Below are 16,659 nucleotides of genomic sequence, written 5' to 3'. Positions count from 1 at the left end.
AGGTAAGCCAGGGTGATCAGATACCAAGGGTAGGAGATTCTCTCTAAAACTGGGCCATGTGGGCCCATCAAGGATAAGGGCAGGGCCCAAAGACAAAGTATAGTCTAGACAGTGGCTCAGGGGAGACTGTTTGGCCAAGGAGAGAGTTTTAAAATTATTTAATTATTGGTCACGTGGTTATATGATAACAATGGTATAATCACTGTTTTCTTACACTGTGGGATTTATTTAGTTAATATTCTATTTAGAATCATTTTCTTTTGGGGGACTGGTATTAAAGTTACTTTGGCTTCATAAAAGAAGTGGTGTGCTTCCCATCTTTTTTTTTTTCCAAGTGATCTAGAAGTGGTTTTTAAAAAGTTGGAGTTATTTTTTAGGTGAGTTAAAACCCAGTTCTTAACCATCTGGTCCTTGTGCCTTTTGTCAGTGGTAAAATTTCAATGACGTTCAGTCTTTTTTGTGTTAATTGGTCTAATTTTTAACTTCTTAAAAATCTGGAGTCAATTTAACTTTTTTCCTCAGGATCTTACCTATTTCCTCTAGGTTTTTATATTTGTTGTCCCACAATTGCACACAGTATTCTCTTACTATTCTTCTAATCTTGAAGTATCATCCTTTTTTTTTCAAAACTGCACCACGCGGCTTGTGGGATCCTAGTTCCCTGACCAAGGATCGAACCTGGGCCCCCTGCAGTGGAAGCATGGAGTCCCAACCACTGGACTGCCAGGGAATCCCCGAACTGCAATTCTTTTTTTTTTTTTTTTAAGATTTATTTATGGCGGCTGCGTTGGGTCTTCGTTGCTGAGCGCGGGCTTTTTCTAGTTGCGGCGAGCCAGGGCTACTCTTCGTGGTGGTGCGCGGGCTTCTCTTGTTGCGGAGCATGGGCTCTAGGCGCGTGGGCTTCAGTAGTTGTGGCTCGCAGGCTCTAGGGTGCAGGCTCGGTAGTCGTGGCGCATGGGCTTATTTGCTCCACGGCATGTGGGATCTTCCCAGACCAGGGATCAAACCCATGTCCCCTGCATTGGCAGGCGGATTCTTAACCACTGCACTACCAGGAAAGTCCCCCCGAACTGTGATTCTTGAAAGGCCACCTGGTGACCAGCCAGTCAACCTTCCTTTCTGCCCTGCATCTGACTGACAGACCACCACATAAGCGATCTCCTTCAGAAAGAGGTAACAGCAGCAGAGTCTAGCCTGGTACAGGAAAAAGGCACCCCAGTCTAAGAATCTGGAGGCCAGGGCTTTCATCCTGGCTTGTCACTTGTTTGGGCAGGGTGCCTGCACCTGCCAACGCCTCTGTCTGTCTATAAAATGACCAATCAGTCTAATCTAGACCATTTGGTGATCTATAAATACCCAATACAACAGTTTTCATTATGGTGGTTCCAGAACCATTACCATTCATACCTCAACTAAGTAAGGCAGACTCTTCAGAAGTTCGGTCAAAGTCATGAACCCATATTCACAGGGGTTGAGAGGAGTACTGTGGGTGGTTTCATAGTGTCTCTTGAGCTCATCAACAGAAAGATGGGCAGTTCCCTCCCAAGACATCAGCAATACCAGCAGTTGGGCAGTGAGAGCACGCAGAGACTTGCGGTTGATCAGCTGAATCTGTTTGCCAGATTCCATATCAGCAACCTGGGAAGAACAAGAATGCAAACTTTTCAGAACTCAAGAGAGACAGCCTGGGTCATACCTGGTTCATCTAGTTTCACTTTGGCAAACGAGACCAAAAGAGGAAAATCTCTAAGTTTTTCTCTTAAACTGAAGTAAAGTGAGTGGGTTTGCTGTAGCTTCTTTGGGACCCCAGATCAACACTTCAGACCAACTGCAGCAGAAGTCATTCTCTCCCTCCCTCCCTGCTGGTCCATAGCCAGAAACTTCCATCAACACCACCACTCTCCCAAGAGAAGGAGATAAGACCGGCCAGCAGACATCCATTGGCCCAAGCCTTGTGAATTAAGGGTTGGTGTTCTCCGAAAGCAGGAGGTGGTTAGATTGCAGGCAACCCTCCACAGAGCTGCTCTGCAGTCGACTTGCCCCACGTGTGTGTCCCAGGGGCTAGACACAAGGCCTTCTCTAGACACAAGGGCAAGCCGCATTCTTATAGCCCATAAGCACTTGAAAAAAAGCTGGTATTTTCATGTCTGACTATATGTCTACTTCTCGACTTTTTTCAGATTCTCAAGGAGATAAAGGGTTTAACTGATTAAGTGCATTGGGAGGGAAACCTTGTGAAAGAGACACAGCTTATCATTTGGGGACCAAACAGCATGTGAAGCATGTGAAGAAACAAACATTTGGTGGCTGAGACCTGCAGGCCTTGGGCATGGTGCGGGTGGGAGGGGGGCCGTGTCTGTGAAGTGAGCCATCATGGGAGTGAAAACAGGCAGAGCTTCAGGACACAGGCTGCTCAGGCCTCGGCAGGTGAACCACTGCTCACTATCACGGCTGTTTTCCCCTTTATCTGATTTCCAGCCAGGACCACGGGTCAAGCTCAGGGGCTTTGGACCCTTGGAGGCAGAGAGGGTGGGTGGCATTTGAGGAGCCAGCCCAGTACCAGTTTGTCTTTGGAGCCGATGCCCACCCAGAGCCAGGGCAGGAGGCTGGTGGGTCAACCCTGACTCCACTCATCGTGGTTACGGATCTGTGAAGATTCACACTACGGATTTCCTCAGCAGACCTGGGGTTTAATCAATCAACAGATACAAGCCCGGGGAGTCCGAGTCATCTTCTTAGATGCCCAGACTATTATTAAGAAGAAAAAATAAAAACCTGCTTGATGCTACTTAGATACATCTCTTGATTCTCGACCCAGGCTACACATTAGAATCACCTCACGAGCTTATCTGTGCTCTGAGGCTCAGAGCACACCTGGCCTCATTCTATAAGAATCACAGAGGCCTCAGTATTTCCCAGAAGCTCCCCGGGAGATCGCAATGTGCAACCAGGTTAGCAAGCTGGAGCCGCTCCCATCTTTTCCCACTTTAATGCTCACATCCGAACGTCCCGGTCATCGGCCCTTATTCATCACAGTTGGCGGTCATGGCTTAGTCTTCCGATCCACCGAAGCCCTCCAACTGCCATCACCCTGAGCAAATGAACATCCAGGGGGCCTGTCCCACACCAGGGCCTTCAGCTCCTCTAAGTTCTCATCTCCAATGACATTCTCTTCTACTCAGTTCCACTCCAGACCCCACCCCAGGCCACACTGGGGACCTTGTCACGGCCCACTTCCAGAATCACTCATTCGAACCTCCCACACATCCTGCCTGAAGCAGATGCCAGGGTTGGAGACAAGAAGGCGATCCAAACGCTCAATTCTTATGTTTCTTCAACTTTGCCAGCATGGACTCCTACTTCCTCCCAATTCACGAGCCCTCTCTTTTCTTCACTTTCCTCTTTTATCCATCTTGGCACTGATAGGCCATTAATTCATGAACATTCCTGTCAATACTCTTATCTACACTCCTTTGTCCCTATGACTTTTCATTGCACCCATCTGGCAAAATCCCACCTTGAACCCAACGCTCTGCTTTCCCTGAGTCTGTACCCAAGCAGCCACATCTCCACTGTCTCCACAGGAAACCTACGTGCACTCAGCCCCGGGGAGCTCCACGCTCCCAGCACCCCTACGGCCTCCCTGATCAGGCCCCTCTCCCGCTCACCACTGACAATTCAGACCTTCTCAGCTCTTCAGTCTGGAATCCCGTCTCTCTCTCCCTCTCTCTAAGCAGTTGCTCTCACCTTGTACTTGACAGAGGAAGAGCTCTGGGAAGGTAATTCCCTCTTTTCCTGGTGACACACATCAAACTCCCCTACATCCGCCTCCACCCTACCCGCTTCCCTTTTGTCAAAATACTAACGTCAGAGCTGTCCCTCCTTCCACTGAATGCCAATTCCCACGCCTCTGGCTCCCTCAGGACCCTCACCCCACCACCCTTTCTGGCCTTTGTGTATCAATCTCTCTCAAAGAGAGCCTTCTCGGCGGCTCTCAGACACGCCCAGGCTCCCCGACTGGAAAGAACAGCCAGCGAGCACTCGCTGGCTCAGACCCGCAGTCTCCTGCTCTTCTCCTTCACAAGCAAACAAACCGAACAGCTGTCTAGTCACCTGCTGCCAATGTCTCGCCCCCGCCGCCTCCTCGTTTCTCAGCCCACTCAGTGCGGCTGCAGTCCCATATCACTGGCGCCAATCCTGTTCCGGCCAGCAGCACCACGTACCTGCACTCAGCTTGGCTCCGCGGTCACTAAGTCCTGTCTCACCTGCCCTCTCAGTAGCACCTGGTGCTGCCGGCCGCTCCTCGTCCTTGGCCTTGGACGTTCCCCACTCCTAGTGTTCTTCCTGCTCTCCGGTCTCTGCATCCCTGCCTCCCACGAAGGGTCCTCCTCTTCTAACTGCCCAGCATAGAAACAGACTCCTTCCAGAACTGTGACTGGCGCTGCCACCACTTCGTACATTTTCCTTCCACTTCTTCCTCCTTGTAGTGAGTTTTCTTGGTCCTGTGGTGGACGCAGCCTGCACACTGTTCCCAGAACTGCGAGGGTCAGTTCAGCACAGGCTGGGGAAGAAGAGGCAGTCACCCTCTCCAGTCCGGCCTCTCCAGCAACCAAGGCAACTCTGAGCCCCAGCCTGCTCCTAAACCTACTCCATAAGTGAGTCCGAATCCGGAAAGGAGAGCTGTGATTTCAGTCTCCCCAAAACTTCAGAGACAAAGATCTGTGTACAAGGATCCAACTTCAGGTCAGCAGGACTGAGACTGAGACACCCAAGAATAAACACCCTGGGATAAACTGGCGACTTCGCAAATGTTCACAGAGACATTATTTTGGCGAGGCCACTAAAAGACACACAAAAGCAAGACCAAAAGTCTAAACTGCCAAACCCAAGTCATCTCCTATTACCCAAAAACGTATTAAAAACACAAGTTGTGAAACAACAGTAAGCAGTGCAAGGTGTAAATACAGAAATGCTAAATCACACGCAAACATCCCAATGAGGATTATGCCACTGCAAGTCTTACTACGTGAAAAAAAAAAAATGTTACCTTTACAACATGGCAGAGTTTCTGTGTTAGAGCCGAAACTGAACTGACATCGTAGTCTTGGAGACGAAATGTGTAACCAAAAGTCTTAGCATATTCTGTAAGCAGATCTGTCATCATAAGACAGTTATCTTTTTGGGACCGAAGGAGTTTAACAAACTGGGCAGCTAGAGCTTTGAACCGTTCGACCTCTGTCAAAGTAAGGATTTTTTCTTCTCCACATTCCAATACCTTGGAAAACACACAGGAGGAGGAAAGGGAGAACCAGTTATGACTGTTCACGGGATTAAATGGCATAAAATGCATACAATTAGGAACTAAGAAGCACTTCAGTGTTCTTTAATGGATGTCAGATTTCAGTTTTGCAAGATTAGGAAGTTCTGGAAATTAGCTGCCCAGCAGTATGAACATATTTAACACTGCTGAACTGTGCGCTTAAAAATGGGCAGGTAGGTATTTTACACACACACACACACACAAAATTTTTAAGCACTGCAGGGGTCAAAGATGGTAAGAGTAATAAAAATCAACAACAGAAATCTGGTTTAACTTAGCGATGACTTAACAGCCAAGCATTTGCATCACCTCGTGCACTCACGCCCACCTCGAACAGAAGAGATCTGAAAAGTACGGGGCTCATGAGAGAAGATTCTGTTTATGAAACAAGCTATGTAATCCTTTTCTCAACAGATTACCTAAAACTAACCTGAAGAATGATTTCTTTATTGAAGGAAAAACCACATTTACCTAAAAATACTAAGAAGCCAACAACACAGCTTCTCTGACTGAAGTATTTCAAATTTTCATCCTATTTCATAACTCCCTACTGCCCAGGCAAACAGGTCTGAAAAAAATTTTTTTTAATTCCCCCTTACATTTTTCTGAAAGATATAATTAGGATTTCTTCACTTACTTGTAAAATATCAGGTATGGCTTCAAAAAGTTCGAGTAGTTTGGTAAACCCATAGTATGCGAGTTTGCACTGCCGGCCAAAGTGGTGATGGTAAGAGGGGATAAATTTATTAAAGGGCATCCGGAAATGGGGTTGGTGTCGCAGCAAATCTACAACATCCTTGGAGAACTGTTTTGTCCTTTCTATTTCATCCTGGGTACGTTCTTTAAAAAAACAAAAAAAACCCATGAACCACAATCTTCTTCTACCCATTTGTCCTTAACATTATTAGTGTAGTTAGTCCTATGTGCTGGTTACAAGAGATACCATCTCTGCCTTCCAAACACACACAACCTAAAACCAACACACTCTTCTCTTTCCAGATGGTTTTCAAATTCAATCAAGGGCAGAACACCAGGAAGTCATGATACACATACGCACAAATACACACCTATATAATTTCAGCTTACAAACTAGAAATAATTTCTCTAGCCCCTCCACCTCCCCACACCCACTCCACATATATGAACATGACACACATACATGTCTCTGTACTTTAAAAAGTAATCTAGAAATTATTTTACTAAACCACACTTCTGAATACTAACATGCTTTGTTTATTCATCTGATCTTCAGTTAAAATTGCTAGCAGCAAAGAGTATCAGGCACCAAAAGTTTAACAAAAACAAAGGAGAGAAGAGTTTAAACTTAGATTTCTGTTTCTATTAAATTTTAAATTAGAATTATGAAAAGACTGGCATTAGTCATTTTAGCTTTGGAATACTATGATTTCATGAACATCAGTGTTCTGCAACAGCACAGTTTAAGACCCACTGACTGATAAGAGCGGGAGAACACGACTGTGTGTAGATTTAATTTTTCTGTCCTAGTTCCCACCCCAGACCTCAACTGGAACTACTAAAACGTGGAAGATGAAACATCCATTTGAGTCTTCTTTCCTTCTCAAGTGTGTCATCTCAGAGTTAAAAAGAAGAGACAAGCAACAGCCACGGTAACTGACTCAAGCGGATAATTACAGCATAAACAGCCAGAGACAGGCTGAAGGAGACATTTTCAGAAAGTGCTCGTTATGCCCTTTTTTCCTCTTAGAGTGAATTCTGAAAAAATAGCCTGGTTTTCTTCTTGACAAGTGGCTTCCCCACTCTGAGGACGCTAGGATCCACTGCCTGGCAGAGCAGTTTTCACACTGCACTTTCCATGGAATCTTCAGGAATCACAGAGAAGGAGTGGGAAAGTGCATCCCTTGTATGATTCCATGTTAAAATGACCACTGAGACAGACAACTTTCTTTCAGCAAATTTAAGTCACATACCTCTTTTGGGGATACAAATCACCATTTCATTATCTTGTTGGGACAAGCAGATGGTTGTGTCTGGAATCTCTGATACGATATCAATCAACTCACAAACACCATATTCGGTGACATCCCAGTCCTTTGAGAAACACCTAGGTTTTAACCATGGAAATGGATGAAGAATGAGAAGTAGCATTTGCCAAAATAATTTATAAGTTTTCCAAAAGAATGCTAAATGGAGAAGTTAGATGATTATTTTAAATTTGGGAGAACAAGTGTTTTAAAATATTTGCTTTCATTTTTAAAACAAATACCATATGCTAACACATATATATGGAGTCCAAAAAAAATAATAATGGTCATGAAGAACCTAGGGGCAAGATGGGAAAAAAGACGCAGACCTACTAGAGAATGGACTTGAGGATATGGGGAGGGGGAAGGGTAAGCTGGGACAAGGTGAGAGACTGGCATGGACATATATACTCTACCAAATGTAAAACAGATAGCTAGTGGGAAGCAGCCGCATAGCACAGGGAGATCAGCTCAGTGCTTTGTGACCACCCAGAGGGGTGGGATAGGGAGGGAGACAAAATAAGGAGGAGATATGGGGATATATGTATATGTATAGCTAATTCACTTTGTCATAAAGCAGAAACTAAAAATAAAATAAAATAAAATTTGCTTTCATTTTTTTCCCTTCTCATCAACTCACCAATGATAAGCCTGCGTGAATTCTCTCACAATGACTTGTTTGCTGGCTTGGGATTTGAGAAGTTTTAGTAAATCCTGAGTAAAGCGCTTCACCTGGGCCCTGTGGGTAAGGGTCAGCAAGCGTTTGGAGCCCATTCCAAGAATCTGCAAACCAAACACTTTGGTTATTTATACTCATGAGACCCTGGCAGATTCTGACTTTCTTTTTGATGGTGCTCTCTCTCTCTCTCTGTTACCACTCTCAGAGAACAAATCCTTTTATGTATGATATCTGCATTTTGAAACACACAGACCAACAAAATGTAGGTGTCAGAATGAACAACTGCTCACGTGCCTGGGACCCTTTTTTCCTTGCACACTCTTTCCTAAATAGTCATGAATACAGAAATAAAAAGTATGTTATCAGCCTGGGCAACTAATTTTGTCTTTAAAAGACAGCTCAAGTTTTGCAGGCCATTTTTACAAGTGGGAAGCTATTATAACACCTTAAGTTAACAGGCAAAGACTCCTTAGGAAGCACTGTCAGGCTCCAGCCCAGTAACTGGTCTTGAACTCCTTCGTAAGAAAGGTAAGCCCACGTTACAGCAGCTCCTGTGTAATAGGGAACAATTCTGGAGAGGACTCTGCTAGGAGGAAGGAGGGCAGTCTATAGAGATGAGAAGGAAAGTACTCCTCGGTGCACTTAGGAGTTCCTTTGGAAACTCACAGCTTTCTGAAAAACTGAGAAGCCACATCGTGTATAAAACATGTGTATAAAGGAAGTTTTTACAGGATGTTTGCTCTGAGCTGACTTCTTAGGGATTAAGTTACCAGCTACCCTGTTTCTTTGGTGGAGATAGCCAAAGCCACGGAGGAACATTTCCACTGTTAAACAAATAAGCTCTTGGCACTCCTTACCTGCAACACATGAGGCACTGCTTCTAACAATTCGATCAGCTTGGAATATCCATAGTCTGATACCCGGCATTGCTTTGCAAAATGATGGTGGTAAGATGGGATGAAATTACTAATCGGTATGACACAGGATGGCTGGCTCTTCAGTAAATCGATCACTTCTCTACTGAACTGGATCAGCTGGGGGTTACCCACAGGACTTTTAGAACGAAGAAGCCAAGGATCTAAATATGGGGGGAAAAAAAAGGAACAGGCACAAGAGATAAAGCATGACTGCAGCCGATGAAAGAAAAGTAACTAACCTTGCATTCCCTTGCGTGAACTCAATAATGACCGAGCACACAAGACCAAACAGTCGCTTTACTTCTCAGCTGCTAAACCCAGGTCCTTTATAACCAACAGGCTAGCCCAACTTCTTTACAGGCTGGCAAATGCTTCCCCACTACTTCTCGAAGTCAAGTTGCCAAAGCAAAGCATGGTTCACCATAGTGTGAACTTAAAAGGGAAGTGCAAATACACAGGTAGTTTCCAGCTTATAAACTGGTTGTATGTCAAAGATCAATTTGTAACTTGGTCACTAACATACTTTCCCACAGAAACAAAGTTATAAATGGTCATCACGCAGGTAGCCCAGAAGGGCCTAATTAACCCAGTGAGGGGCTGCAAATGTTGTCTAGGAAACTACGGAAAGCAGTGATGTAAAACTAGCATGAGATAAAACTAAGAAACAGGTTTTTGCAATTATCTTGAATGATCATCTAATTAAGAAGTTTTAATTATTTTATTTATACAAGTGTAAATAATCCGATGGAAACCTTTATAAGGGGATAGTGGGCTAATGACACAGGAGAAAGGAGGGAGCAGCATAACAAGACAGGATGGGGAGGGTGCAGGCCTGAGGGGAAAGGTAGGAAGAAGCTTCGGTACAAACAGAGCTCGCTTGTTATCCTTACCTTTCTTCCTACAGGGCAGGGGGAGGTGGGAGGAGAAGAGGATGAGGAGAAAAGGAGGAAGTGTTGGGGGCCAAAGAGAAGGGAGAGTAGATATGAAGGCAACAATTCACAGTGCTGTGCACAGGTAGCAGGATTAGACACCTGCAACTCAGGGGGTGCCAGAGCTCAGAAACTCATCCAAATCTCGGTTCAAATATCCCAGTCCCTTACATTTAGAGTTAAATCTATTTTCACATTGATCAAAGTCATAAATGTTGATCAAAATAAATTTCCAAAGTAAATACTCAGAGATATTTCCTTCAAATAGCTAAAACTATTTTTAAAGGGCAAGCCAAAAAAGCTTTACAAAATTAGATAACTAGAGAGACTTGTAACTGTGGAATTTGGATTTTAAATTTTTTAATAATTTATGCTGGTACTTTCCAAAAGTCTAGCTCTGCCAAACCTTTAGCACTCTGGAGTTTTTAAAAGATCAAAGGAGACACCCACGGTGTTTTATGACAGGCAAACAGTGCTGCTCTTTAAGAGAAAAGCCAACAGCCTGGACCAAATACCTGAAACCTACCTGTGTTTGGAGGCGGGGGCTTGTTGTGAATCCACTTAACTACTTTGATGCCATTCTGTGCAGTGGCGATGTTCACGCCTGGCACGCAGGTGATGAGGTGTTCCAAGGGAACACCCCCCCCTCCGTTTTCCTGCACTACTTCTAGTTCACCAAACTCTGCGGCATAACAATCTGGAAAACTGAAGTTGGGGGAGAAACAGGTTAATTAAAATAATGGAAAAGCAAAGCACTTGCCAAACAGACACCTGCCTTTATTTTAACACATCCATTAATAAATAATTTCTGTTAAGATGCCCATGATCTGGGTTTCAAAGTTAAATTAAGGTCCTAGAGAGGCAATCACTGTGGCATTTCTCTCTTTGATGCATTCTGATGGTATCAAAAATTCCTGGGCAATTTTCTAGCAAAGGGGGTTAAAAATAAGGCAACAGGGTTGCAAGTTCAACCTCCTCTAACGTATCAGTTCGGTGGTTTTAAGGCAACTTGGTTCTGTGTTGGCCCCTCTATTAAGCCTACTACGTGGCCCATGGTGTGGCTGAAAGGACTTCTGAATACTTTTCTCCTACAAACGTTGAAAATCTACAACTATTTGAGACCGTGCACTCTCTCGCAGTACTTGTGCAGAGCACTTCTAATAATCTTTCCTCTGTGGAGAAGAATCTGCCCTATTCATGCTGATGTTTCTAAAATTCAGCACAAACACAATTTCTTGTTGAAATATCGAGTGAATGGATCCCATTTCAGATACACTTCGACTACAAGTGGTACCTAAAAACGTCAGGCTGAAGCCTGGTACAGTGCGTGCTTGGGGAGAGGTGCAGGCAGGTGGCGGACTTTCTATAAAGAGGAGGACTAAGGTGTCACAATGGCTTTGACACGGTCACCTTAATAAAGGCACGGTGCCCTCGTGTGTCTGCAGAAGACTATGAACCTGGGGCGCGAACGTCTTCAGCGAGAGAATCACAAAAGGAATCTTGTAAGAGTCTGGATCAAATTCATGTTCACTGCCGAAAAGAGAACAAAACAGATGACATTTCTCAGTGGTCTAAGACGTTCCCAAGGTAATTCTAACAGATGCTCCACGACCTTTTACAAAAGGATTACTTCTCAAGGGAAACGGGCAATCTACCTGAAATCCTTATTGGGACAGTGCTGCCTGCAGACAGGCTCGTGATATTCTAACTCTTCAAATATAATTGGGCTGCAGTTTGTTGAGGAGCCGTCATGTGACTGGGAAGACCCCAAGGGGCTCTGGCGGGCCTGACTGCTGGGTAAGAGACACACCAGTCTGCCATTTCCTTGTTCACGGATTGCGACTGTGTCTGTTAGTTTATACAAATCTGACACATTCAACCTGTGTCCAAACCTAAAAGCAAGGAAAGAGAGAGATGCTGACTTAAAGAGAACTTTTTCTTTGTACAGAAATTCCTGACCTGTTTAGATAAAGCTCTATAAGCAAGAATGGTTCCTCTGTCTCTTTGAAAAGTAAAACTGGGATAATTCTACTATAAATTTATTCACCATCAAACCAGTGATGCTTGGCACTCCCTTCCAGTCATCCCTGGCCCATTGCCCATTACAGTGATTATATATATCATTTGGTACCTAGCCTCCAACCCCACACAGTCTCTGTAAATGCCTCACCTAATTTTCTGAGATGGAAAACTATCAGCCATGACCCATTTCACCTTGGCCTCCCCTTCACTTCCAAATCCCTTTGTAATACTTCTCACCATCTCTGCTCCTCTCCCCAGAAGAGGTATACCCCTTTTCAGCTAACCCAATGCTTCAGCCCCCTGACCTACACTAGACTGGACTCCCCAGTCACCACCCTGACTTGTGTCTTTCATACTTGGAGCTTAAAGGCACAGGATCTGAAGACAGACAGATTTGAGTTCAAATCCTGACTCAACCTATGTGACCTTAGTCAAGTTATATAACCAATCTAGGCCTCAGTTTTCCCATCTGTAAAATGGGGTGACAATCCCTACCTCACAGGGCTGACGTGAGAATTAAATGTGGCATGTATGGAGACAGCTTAGCACAGAGTAAGTGCTCATTAAATGTTAGCTGCTCCAATGGTGTCTTCCCAGTGCCCTGCCTACACGCTCAGATCGCCCCATGACCAACACCAGTCTCAAATCCCAGCCCCCACCCCCTACACTGCCCCACTCATGTCCAGTCTTCTCTGTGCTTTCACTCAGTCTGGAGCTCTCGCGTCTTCCCTATAATGGAAACAGCTGGTCTCTCAGGAGTTGCCTCTGCTGTTTCACCATCCAGTCTGCCATCCCCTTCCCTCCAGGATTGTCTCCACAGGACTCTTCCGAGTTGGCCCTCAAGTCACCAGTGGCCTCCTCCTCCTCCACCCCAAACCTCACACCATGTTCTCAGGCCATCCCCACCCTCCTGATAACACTCTGGCCTCTGGGTTCTCACCGGCTTCCTGTCCCTGGTTGCATTCCACCCAGTTCTGCCCTTTCTCTAGTTCTCCCTCTCCTCTAAGTTCATCTGCTCCCAGGTCTTTCAAGATCATCTTTAGGCAAATAACTGCCATATCTTCAGAGCTGACTTCTTTCCTGAGGGACTCCAAATGTGCAGAAGACCACCTGAACTGTCTGCCCAGATATTCCAATAGCCCCCTAAAACTCATATGCCCAAAGCCAAGCTCAAAAACTCATTGTAGGGCTTCCCTGGTGGCACAGTGGTTGAGAGTCCGCCTGCCGATGCAGGGGACACGGGTTCGTGCCCCAGTCCGGGAAGATCCCACATGCCGCGGAGCGGCTGGGCCCGTGAGCCATGGCCGCTGAGCCTGCACATCCGGAGCCTGTGCTCTGCAACGGGAGAGGCCACAACAGTGAGAGGCCCACGTACCGCAAAAAAAAAAAAAAAAAAAAAAAAAACCTCATTGTAACTCCTGGACATCCCTGGTGGCACAGTGGTTAAGAATCCACCTGCCAATGCAGGGGACATGGGTTCGAGCCCTGGTCCAGGAAGATCCCACATGCCATGAAGCAACTAAGCCCGTGCGCCACAACTACTAAGCCTGTGCTCTAGAGCCCACATGCCACAACTACTGAAGCCCGTGCACCTAGAGCCCATGCTCTGCAACAAGGGCAGTCACCTCAATGAGAAGCCCGTGCACCGCAATGAAGAGTAGCCCCGCTCACTGCAACTAGAGAAAGCCCTCGCACAGCAACGAAGACCCAACACAGCCAAAATTAAATAAATGAATTAAAAAAAAAACGCACTGTAACTCCTAAACAAGCTTTATTTCTTCCCTATTTCCAGTTTAACCATATAAACTTCCTCCCAGTCACCTAGGGCAAAAAACTCAGAATCAAACTGACCTCTACTTTTTACCTTGCCTGCTACATAAAACTAGTTACTAAGTCCAATTTCACTGACATCTGAAACTTCTGTGGTGTCTAGTTCCCTCTGTTCCGACAGCGTCTACTCAGAGCCGGGACTGGGGCACACACTCCCCCGTGTCTCCCTCCCTTCCCCATTCACTCCAGCTCAGACACCACCACTGCCTGAAGTCTTCCCACCACCACACCTCTCCCCTCCCCTCCTTCCTCCGATACTTCAGTGGCTCCCACTATCCACGGGATAATGGCCAAGCTCCTGGTTCCTTCCACCCTCTGTAACCTCAAGGCCTTTTCTCCTTCCCACTCCTCCTTTGTAATGATAGTTTTCTTTGTTCTATACAATATATGGCGAGTGTCTTTTCCCTTCCAGACATAACAGCCCCAAACACAAGGGCTGTCTTTCCAGCTCTGCACCCTTCACAGAGCCTTTCGTTCCACTAGTACTTGCTGAGCGTCTACTGAGCACTGGGCATTGAAGACATGGTGCTAGGTCAGACACAGTGCCTGCTGTCCTGGAGCTTACAGTCTAGAAGGTGCTCGAAAATGTCCACGCAATGAATAACAAAACTCATCAGCCAAGTGGAAAAGATGAAAGTACAGCTTTGGGGACTGAGGTCTAAATTTGCTAAAAATGAAAGATGTTCTTCAAATGTGTGTTAAAACTGGAATTTCAATCTGAACACCACTATCTTGGTCTTATTTCCTCTGCTAGTTCCTTAAGAGTTGCTACCAGTTTTATGCATGGAAGTCACCCATCAGTACTGGCTGGATCAATGAAAAAAGTAACCCTTACTTACTTTTTTTCATAGATATCTGTAAATTTAAAAAGAGGCAGACAACAGGCAGGAGCATCCTGAAGAATGGACATCGTTTCTGCACTGCAAGAAAAAAGTTTAGTCCATTAGAGAACAGACGACTTCCTCTCCGTTCCAAGTTGTATTTTAAAAACAGAGTTCATAAAATTGATTACCATAATGTGTATGCAAAATAAACATACCCATTTATATCTCAGAGTTGATCTTCCAGAAAACCTTAAAGAACGGACTTCAGGAACAAGGCAATTAAACAATATTTAGTCACATATACTGGGATTTTTATCAGACTCAAGCATAGGGCTTTGCACACCTGTGTATCAGAAAGACACTGACTACTCACTGAGACACTTTATTAATTCAGAGCAAAGGGCACAAGAGCTTGACTGTCTCCTGCAACAGCGCAGTTCTATCAGACAGATTAGCGAGGAATCCCCACAGTTGAAGATACACAACTGAATACACTGGTTAAGAGTGACTGGCGTTAAGCCATAGGATTATGGATGATTTTTTTGTCTCCTGCTTCTTTTATGTTTCTGAAATTTTTAAATTATATTTAATGAGTATTATCTTTATTCTAGGAAATTAAAAAATAACTTAAAATGATGAAGTTTGACTTGCGTATGTTATGAAATGATCATCACAATAAGTGAACATCCATCATCTCATACAGATACAAAATAAAAGAATTATTTTCCTTGTGATGAAAACTCTTAGGATTTACTCTCTTAACAACTTTCATATGTAACACACAGCAGTGTTCATTATATTAATCATGTTGTACATCACTCCCCTAGTGCTTAGTTATCTTATAACTGGAAGTTTGTACCTCTTGACTGCCTTCATCCAATTCCTCCTTCCCCCATACCCCACCTCTAGTAACCACAAATCTGATCTCTTTTTCTATGAGTTTGTTGGCTTGTTTTTTGAAGTATAATTGACCTATAAACAGTATGTTAGTTCCTGGTGCACAAATCATTATACTGTCTGTACACCTTAAACTTACAGGGTGCTGTGTGTCAAAAGCATATTATGAATAAAACCATCACTAGATTCCTAAGATTAGTCTAGTCGTAATGCAGACTTACGGGGCTGGGTGTCTGTGTGACATTAAAGATATATCTGCAAGTTGAGAGCTTACAGCTTTGTAGATCTACCTGTTATAGACAAATCCACCTTCTACTAAGACTGGAAGGTAATATTTCAGACTTTCTAGGCTTATAAACTTTTACTGTAGAGGCCTACTATTTTTAGAACCTGTTCTAGATATGTGGCATATTATTTTACTCCTAAGTGCCTGCCAAGTTTAAGCTGTACTTCATCTTTGATTAATGACTTGAACAAGGGTAAACTATTCTAGCTAGCTTATTTCTAACATCTACCTTATTTCTAACTCTATCAAGGGAGAAAAAGCATTTATTGCATATGTGATCATCACAAGAGGGTTGGGAATGGGATAAAATCTATTTTTATTATTTCTAAAATTGTTTCTGGGCCAAAATGTTATTTCCTGAAATAAACGGCTTGTTTGTTCTTTACCTCAGTAAAGAAAGTGATTTATTAGCAGCTCCCGTGGCAAGTGAGACCAGGATCTTCTTGCTGCCAATCTTGTATCTGTGGAGGCTATTCACCGCACTGATTGCTTCTTGTAAGTTTTCCATCTGAACAACAGCTTTGAGCTGATAATCTGTGTGGGGGCTGAGCTCAACATTCTTCACCTGCAGCAGTAAAAGGGAAAACAGAATGCTGATCTACCCAGAACCCTGTCCTCTTAAAACTGAAGGTGACTCACTAGGCAACTGGTTTGTGGGCTTCAGTGCTGCCGTGAGGGAACCTATCTGAACTGTGCACTTCCGCTGACCAGAACCTAAGTGAGCTAGGATGGGTGACCTTCAGGGATGTGACATCAGCCTAGCCTGCCTTGTGCTCTGGCACACAATGCTCTCCAAGGCAGGCTTGGGGCCAGCACATGCAAGGAGTCTTTTACGTCTTCTCCAGACCCTGCCAAAACCTGGGGCATAGCCATCTTAAGTTTCAGTAAAAGGTGCATTTTTAGCAAATTGCACCTAAAAACTGAATCAGATACCGTAAGACATTAACAAAAA

The 16,659-nt window shown here is 44.6% G+C and overlaps 1 protein-coding gene across 9 annotated transcripts in view; it reads right to left on the bottom strand.

Moving 5' to 3' along the window:
• Positions 1 to 16,659, bottom strand: part of MARF1 (meiosis regulator and mRNA stability factor 1) — a 40,616-nt gene that overhangs the window by 8,351 nt on the left and 15,606 nt on the right. For 8 of the 9 annotated variants that reach the window (XM_022552233.3, XM_089896105.1, XM_089896107.1 and 5 more), the window contains 11 exons: positions 16,094 to 16,272; positions 14,540 to 14,620; positions 11,504 to 11,740; positions 11,259 to 11,378; positions 10,375 to 10,553; positions 8,860 to 9,080; positions 7,964 to 8,106; positions 7,270 to 7,403; positions 5,958 to 6,160; positions 5,048 to 5,275; positions 1,408 to 1,638 (listed from right to left, as the gene is read on the bottom strand). In XM_022552233.3, coding sequence (XP_022407941.1) covers positions 1,408 to 1,638; positions 5,048 to 5,275; positions 5,958 to 6,160; positions 7,270 to 7,403; positions 7,964 to 8,106; positions 8,860 to 9,080; positions 10,375 to 10,553; positions 11,259 to 11,378; positions 11,504 to 11,740; positions 14,540 to 14,620; positions 16,094 to 16,272 — 1,956 coding nt within the window. The remainder of the gene's footprint in view (positions 1 to 1,407; positions 1,639 to 5,047; positions 5,276 to 5,957; positions 6,161 to 7,269; positions 7,404 to 7,963; positions 8,107 to 8,859; positions 9,081 to 10,374; positions 10,554 to 11,258; positions 11,379 to 11,503; positions 11,741 to 14,539; positions 14,621 to 16,093; positions 16,273 to 16,659) is intronic. The other variant, XM_089896108.1, reaches the window with a different exon arrangement.

The sequence above is a fragment of the Delphinapterus leucas genome, chromosome 15, assembly GCF_059928025.1.
Source record: "Delphinapterus leucas isolate spDelLeu-1000000601 "Yukka" chromosome 15, BTC_Dleu_Yukka2, whole genome shotgun sequence".
Taxonomy (NCBI): Eukaryota; Metazoa; Chordata; class Mammalia; order Artiodactyla; family Monodontidae; genus Delphinapterus; species Delphinapterus leucas.
This window is presented reverse-complemented; position numbering and strand designations above follow the sequence as displayed.